General features: G+C 42.3%; 1 protein-coding gene and 1 pseudogene across 1 annotated transcript in view; one reads left to right on the top strand and one right to left on the bottom strand.

Moving 5' to 3' along the window:
• LOC138010138 (fibroblast growth factor receptor 4-like) overlaps positions 1-7,831 on the top strand; it is an 82,057-nt gene that overhangs the window by 62,835 nt on the left and 11,391 nt on the right. Inside the window, exons 13-14 of the mRNA XM_068857086.1 lie at positions 1,012-1,052; positions 1,827-1,923. Of these exons, the coding sequence (XP_068713187.1) occupies positions 1,012-1,052; positions 1,827-1,923 (138 nt within the window). The remainder of the gene's footprint in view (positions 1-1,011; positions 1,053-1,826; positions 1,924-7,831) is intronic.
• LOC138011155 (uncharacterized) lies at positions 5,456-7,758 on the bottom strand (annotated as a pseudogene).

The raw sequence follows: 7,831 nt of genomic DNA, 5'->3' as shown, positions 1-7,831 counted from the left end.
TTTGTCGATATATTAAAGACTAAACTATATATTTAAAACACCACGGTGATTCTTCTGTGAGAAGTAAAGCACAATTTCATCCCGTTGAAGTCGTCTGAGATTTTCAGAAGTCTTTAAGTGACAATTTCTTAAATAATCCACATTTTCCATGACCGCTGAACAAAAGCTCTGAGGACGCATTTTCACAGGGCTAGCCTCCATATGAAGTGAATAAATTCACAAATTCCAGCGAGAAGATGATTTGTTTACTACTCTGTCCATTGTTTAGTTTTTAATTTCAGGCACCTTCCTGCCGGTATTTGTGAATATATTCACTTTAGATGGAGGCTAACCCTGTAAAAATGCGTCCTCAGTATGTTTATTCAGCGGTCATGGAGAACTTGAAACTAGACTATTGTCTACACAAGTGCGAGGATGATTTCCCCCTTTCGTTTTTCGTTTAATGGCTCCTTTGCAGCTGGCGATCACATGGTACAAAAACCGCCATTCTGGAGAGCAAAGTGCGCACTGGGACGTCTAAAAAAAGCAACTTAATTTAAATTTTCTTTGTTTTAGATGTCAAAGTGCGCAACTTGCTCTCCAGTATGGCGGTTTTTGTGCCATGTGATCTCCAGTTGCAAAGGGCGAATTTGGTTTCAATCAGCTTCAAAGTTTCCACTACCGCTGCCCGTTGGACCACAGATGACATTGATGCAGTTGACGTCCGCACGAAAGCAGATAGTATTAACAAAGATGCTTGTAAAAAATAATCAATTGATGAGAATGGAGTATTATTTTAGTCACATTGATACTGCTGTAAATTTTGGTGATGATCAAATGTTACCGTAATAAGTATTTTGTATCTAACCGACAGGATTTTGAATTCTTGAGGTAACCTTCTTTATCACACATTTATTTAACAAGTCAAAAACCATAAGGCTCGCCGTTGGAAATACTAATACAGATAGCCATCTCATATTGCATATTTATCATTTAGAACGTTTTTGATGTAACTGCATTTCTGCTTTACAGGTGGTCCTATGGAGTCGTCCTTTATGAGATATTTACTATCGGTAGGTGTTTTGTGTACTGAGAATCAACATTTATTCACAAGTGTTATGTTGGCGAGTTTAAGTCCAAATTATCATCCTCCTCATCATCATCCTCGCATATGTCCAGAAATTCAAGTAAATAGACGAAAGCCTCGTTTCAACATCCAACACGAAGTGTCCCTTTAAGTCTAAGCATTTCATATCTATTTCTAACAATACGTTTAAGGTAAAGGCTAGCGTTATATTTTAGGTCAGGGTAAATGCAGCAGTTTATCCATACTCGAGGAGCAGCATTTGGGGTGAAACTTTGTGACGTTAAATTTCCAAGATACGAGTGATGTTTAAGTCAGAGAAAAGAGCAAGGGGACACTTCGTGAAGCTCATTGAATCCAGTTGCATCTAATTACGTCGTAGTTGTTGTCATTATTATAATCATCATTGTCATTATTATTATTTCTACTCTTCTCCCTGTTGCGGAAATAAGTTGAGACCAGACTTCACCCATAGGTCTAGGGTAATGAACTGTCCATGAACTTTCTCAGTAGGTTCATTCCGATTATTTGATTTTCTTCTGCCATAGCACCTTTCTTTGTCATTAGTCCCCACCGTATCTTCCTTAATCATCATCTGTGGTAGTTTGAATTTTAACCCACTACACTTCTCGCACGCTAAGCCTGTCAACAAGCGGGCACGAAAGCCGGCTGAAACTTACATGCCTGCGAAACGACAATTAACTTATTGTTGCAGCAGGTGGTAAATAGGATATGACAGTAATGAAATGTTGACAATTAACAGGAGGCATTCCATATCCTGGTTGGTCGGAGGCCAAGACCATAGCAGAATTGCAGAAAGGTTATCGCATGCCGAAACCCCCACACATCGCCAACACTATGTGAGTCTCCCTTTATACCATTTTTTGCCCTTAAGGCAGGGTAATGTACTTCTTTATTGAAAGAAAGAAATGAAGGGAAAGCTGCTAAAGAGTCGGTGTCACAGGTGGCCCAAGCTCTACGATTTGCGTGCGACGTAATTATAATATCATATCAGCATGACCGTTAATTTTTCATAATATCGAAATTACAACGGTTCGAATTGGAAGCAAAATTAGGAGTGATTTTTCAATAAAATTACCTCACTTAAACTCGTTTGTACTTCCTTTTGTGTTTAGCACCGTGGGTATTGGTCTTACTTGTGGTGAACATACACAAGGAAAATAATGTTCACAGGATCTACCAGTGGTTTTGGACTAGTTTAATCCGCGCACTTCCACGTTGCACAAAGTAACTTAATAGACAACTGACAAAAAAGAGGCATGCATATGAACACACTATAAAACTAAACAAATCGGATAATGGAATAAACGATCTTTCTACAACATGTAGATATACTTACAATTCTGTAAGGCATAATCCCGCATTTCAAAACAAGCCAGTGTCCTATATTTGCAGAAGCCACGAATACACTGTTTTCAATAACAGGGCCCTTTTCTATCTGATTGAGAGCGAGATGCAATCTGATTGGCTAATCGTTAATTAAGTTAAAATTTTAAAAAACGTGTGTTTCCGGCCTTAGCCACCAAATATCTAAAAATTAAACATTTTTCAACGGAGTGCAAAACCCTCGGCCCCAGAAATTAGGAGTCTAATTGTGCAACGATTTAATCCGCACTAGGTGTAACTCAATTATAAACCATATTATTGTTTCGTTTGCACTGAGCTCGTAGTTCGAGACAATCAGAGATTGCCGTCTTATTGGGCCATCGCACTCACCATTCTGTGTCTTGATCCGCACCTTTTTGACCAATAAATCCTTGGTTGGATAGTTGCCTACAATCAGTGACATCTCCAGGAGCAATTAACGGACTTATAGCATCGGGAGAATTCCGGACGTTCTTCCCAAATGTCAACAGAACTCGGATTGAGAGGAAGAATATTGACTACACAGGTTAACTCAGCAAGGAATGTCCGCCATTGTTCTTCAGTTAGCTCTCTGTTCTGCCAAACGCTGTTCAGAGCTTACGAGCTGATCTGATCAATGACTCGACGACTCCGTTGGATATTCCATCTCCACTAGAAATCACAGGTATATTTTTCTGAAAGAGTGCTTTGAATCTTGGGGAATACCCAAAATGATAACTTGCGCTTCTCGAAGTGTTCTTGTATTTAATTTGACTTGCAATGGCCCAAACATATCCAGTGCGGTATTCGAGAATGGTGGGAATCAAGCAGCCACTCAAATACTTGGTCACTGGCCCATCAATTGGTCAAGGGTTTTTTTCAACGTTTGCGGCAGCGGACGCACTTGGTGACAATAGTTTTTGCCATCTTTGAAAGCCCGACGATCCAAAACTTTCGCCTTGCTTCGAACATGAAGCTCTTGTAACCACAATGTCCTCGCTTCTGGTGGAGGTGGTACAAGAAGAGGACCACCAGTTGATTGTCTTTTGGCAGAATGATTGGGCAAATCATGCCTTGAGGTAGTGCACTAGCACTTTCGAGGCGGCCATAAGCTCTGATCAATCCGATGTGATCAGATTTAGGAATCAATTCGCGTTCAGGAGCGATATATATCAAGGGAATCTGACACCACTTGAAAAGAAGCGACTCGGAGTCTTACAGTTCCTGAACTGTTAGAGGACTCTTATTTCAAATTCTTTTCCTAGTGGCTTGAACAAATCGACGTACATAGGCAAGGACTCTCCGGATTTTGTAAATGAATAGCAACTTCGCAACAGGTGAAAGAATTCTGGGTTATCCAGTGATCGTGGCTTTTATTGTTTGAAACTCTCTGGTGTTCCAATGATCTCCGTCAAGCTTGTTTCGTTTCTTAGATTTCTTGATGGTCTTCATCTCTTGTAAGGCGTCTCTGTATTTATGTTGGGATCTTTGTGTTTGGTCATCAAACTGTGGCCATTCGGATTCTGGCAGCTTTAGAAACGAGCGCCACTGTTTCTTGGATTCCGGAAACTCGTACGGACACGAAGGGTCTGAATTCTCGAGGTGGAGTCTTCAGCCAAGACAAAATGGTTTGAGATTCCTGCCAAAAGGTCTTATCGTACTCTTTGAAATTAGTGCCTTTCAGCACGTGTCGTAAATCCTTGCGAGAGCCGGGCACCCAAGATATGAAGTCGGGGAATAGCTTTTTTCTTTCAATGGAGCGTCAAAGGGCTTGACAGTCACAGGGACACATTGATGACTTCCATCGCGTAGCTTCGAGCGAAAGAAATTGGCTGCCCCATATCCCTGTTCTCCTCCATCTGCAAAGCCATGTACTTGGGGTAGGTCTATTGCTTCTGCTGGCTTTAACTTCTGATCTAATTTGCAGGTGGGCAGTTGGTTTATTGCTGCTTCACTCTCCTTCTACTTTTGTTGGGTTGCTTCAAGGAGGATATCATCCCAACCATACCCGGTAGTCCACAGCTCTTGTAGTTGCTTAAGAGTCACGGATGCTATGAGGCCAATAGGTTCACACATCTGAGCAAGCAAGGCGAGGTACGATCTCTTTGTAAAATCTTCATTCGGTCTTAAAACTGAATCCTTTTTTAGAGCAAATGTGTCTTCTTCTTGTCCCACTTGTGACCAAGCAAGTCTATACATTGTTCACCGCAGGTTTGGTCGACTTCTCTGCTGTTTGACTGCCACGCCTTGATCTGCAACTGACCATTTCCAAGTACTTTGTCAATTATACCAGTCACCTCCCTGACTTCTGCAATGCTCGATCTGACTCCTAAAAGCTCTTGCTGAACAAATTTAGAGGCAAAAGTCACCTTCCTGTTTCATTCCGAGCATCCAAGCAAGCAAAACTCTGAAAAACCTTTTCCCTGAATAATAAATCATGAAATAGACAACAAGCTTTCTTTCAAATAAATCTTGGACGTCAAGAATTAGTCACATTTCCAAATATATTTTTTTACTTAGAGACTGTGCAGAGTTGAGTGCAAATGAATATCAATAGCCAGACAACATAGATAACATAGATCCATTCAATATGTTCGATTCCTTCAATGAGTTTGTGAAACCCATACCCAACTAAAGTTACCTTGGTTACAGTGTTGTACATAACATCTCCGTTAGTAAAATATGTAGAAAAACAGATCACCACTAGACGGCCAAATGTTGTCGAAGTCCATTATTCGTCGCATTGAAGATTCCGGATGTTTATTTTTCACTGCCTGTTTCGTTTATCGATTTGACTTTCCATTCCTGAGCTCCATAAGGGTATATTTTGCTTAACGATCTACCAAAACGCCTCTCGTGAGAGAGATGAGTTGGTGATTTAAATCGGAGGTCTTGGGATTGATTTTCAGCATAGTCAGAGTTTAATTTCTTTCCTTCTTTGGTCTACGACTTTTTAGTATCACCTGTACGGGAATATCTCCCGGCGCTAGTTCCCGATCAAAAGGACTGTATCTTTCTGGTTAAATATTGCGTTTTATTTACTCGATTATACTTTCAAAGCCTACTAGATCCTACTACACTCGTTCGTTCGTCATTCAATCCGACCTAAAAGCCTTTACATCAATAGCCTTTTCAATATTGAAATACAATAACACTGTGGTTACCGAAGGGTTTGCGGTTACCCTTATCTCACGCTATCATAATGCAATATACTCTGTTTCACTAACATGTGTTTCTTATCTATCATTTATTAAATATATGTCACACTTTGACTTGTGTTGCGTTACAATGACTATTATCAGACACACTCCCCCCCTTGACCTGTCAGGGTCAAGCACCACTCACAAAACCAAGTCAATCGCGTAAGTGCTAACAACCGATCAGTGATCAAGCATGGCTCGTGTTTTCCAACGAGAATCCAGCGCTGCCTGACGCTGTGGGATTTCCCTCCCGGTACACAGTCGTTTCTCTGCATTTCCCACTCGATTCCCGTTGTGCTGACCGCTGTCGTTCTCACTCACTTCTTTCATCACACAACTTACCTCCAATGGATACAGCTTTTGTACTGCTCTGCTAACAATGACAGGTTTGCCCTTGGTTATCAGTTTCAACTTAGCACCTCTTACAACACCATCCTTGCCCACAATACGCTCCAACACCTTTCCTATCTTCCAGTCAGACCTCTTCACATTGTCCTCATGCACCAACACAACATCACCGATGCTCACCTTGACGTGACTTTCTTTCTTACTTCGGTGATGTTCTCTCAAATCCGTCAGATACTCCTTTCTCCATCGATTCCAAAAATGAGTCCTCACTCTGGCTAGGTATCTAAATCTCCTAAGTAAACTCGTTTCACTTTCTTCAAGATCGTTTCTCAGCTCTGGCAGATTCAGCAATCGACGTCCATAGATACGGTGTGATGGAGTGAGCATTTCCGCTCCAATTCCATCGTACTCATACGTTAGAAGACGCGAATTTAGGGTCGCTTCTAGTTCTATCAAACAGTCAGAATTTCGTCTGAATTAAGTCTTGCGTTACCGAGAACCTTTCGAAGACAACGTTTCGCGGTGCCAATCAAGCGCTCGTAAAATCCACCCCACCAGGGTGCCCCCTCTAAATTGAACCTCCAGTCGATCCGGTTACTCTCTAAATGCTCTCGTATCTCTTGATCATGCAGTCGCCTTAACCACTTCTCTGCTGCTTTAAAAGTCTTCGCGTTGTCGGAAATTATCAACGACGGGGTTCCTCTCCGTGCTGCGAATCTACGCAGGCATCGAACAAAAGTACTTGCACTCAGGTCTGTCACGAGGTCGAGATGAACGGCTCGTGTCACATAACATGTGAACAAGGCAATGTAAGGCTTCACCATTTCTCCCGTGGGCGACTTTACAAACAAGGGACCAGGGACCTACACCTATCTTACAGAAGGGTATGGCTTCCCTAACTCTGAAGTCTGGAAGTGCAGCCTCCGGGGGAGATACGAAAGGTTTTCCTTGTTGCCTTTTACGGTCACGCATTCTCGTAAAACCTTCTTAACAAGTTGTCTACCCTTTGGAACCCAAAATCGCGACCTCAGTTCCCCAAGAGTTGACCGGACTCCACTGTGAAGTACTGTTCTGTGGCATTCTTCGATGACAAGTCTAGTAAAGTGGCGATCCCTCAGAATTACAATGAGATGCTGTGCCTCGGGTTCCAAATCCGAATTTTGCAATCTTCCACCGCATCTCAGAATTCCGTTGCAGTCGTGCAATTTCAGATTCTTGGCCAGATCTTCGTAATTTCTACTCCTTTTCAATTCTGCTTGGGAAAATTCGATCCACACTCGCTGTGCATCCACAATTTCTTGCCCTTGTAACTCACCAACTCTTCCTTTTGCGCCAATTTTTGCTGTCCGCAGATTGTGCAGAAATCGAGATTTCGCCTTTCGCTTCCACGTTAGTCAATGTTACGATCACTTTCTTCTCTTCTTCTGTGCTTTCCGAAGTTTCGCATATCTTTGACACTGGCCAAGCATCCTGTGGTCCGGACAACCAATATGGACCTTTCCACCACAATTCATTTTCCTTTAACTTCGAAGCTCGCTCCCCTCTCGATCCTACGTCTGCTGGATTTTGCTCTCCTGGGCAGTGCGCCCAATCTTCCTTCCGCGTCAACCTCAAGATTTCGTTAACACGCTGGCGAACGAACTGCTTCAACTCAACCTTGTTGTTGATCCACCAAAGCGCTGTCTTGCTATCTAGCCACTGGCACGTGCCTGTGATGTGCACTTCCTCTTTAAGCGCATTCTTCACCGTATCCATGAGTCTTGCTAATATTCTGCCCGACATTAACTCCAGTCTAGGAATTGTCAATTTCTGGTCTTAGAGGTCAGCAGTGTCACATGGACAGCACCATAGGCCT

Source organism: Montipora foliosa, chromosome 7 (genome assembly GCF_036669935.1).
Source record: "Montipora foliosa isolate CH-2021 chromosome 7, ASM3666993v2, whole genome shotgun sequence".
NCBI lineage: Eukaryota > Metazoa > Cnidaria > Anthozoa > Scleractinia > Acroporidae > Montipora > Montipora foliosa.
The sequence above is the reverse complement of the archived record's forward strand: the minus strand, read 5'-3'. Positions and strand labels throughout refer to the sequence as shown.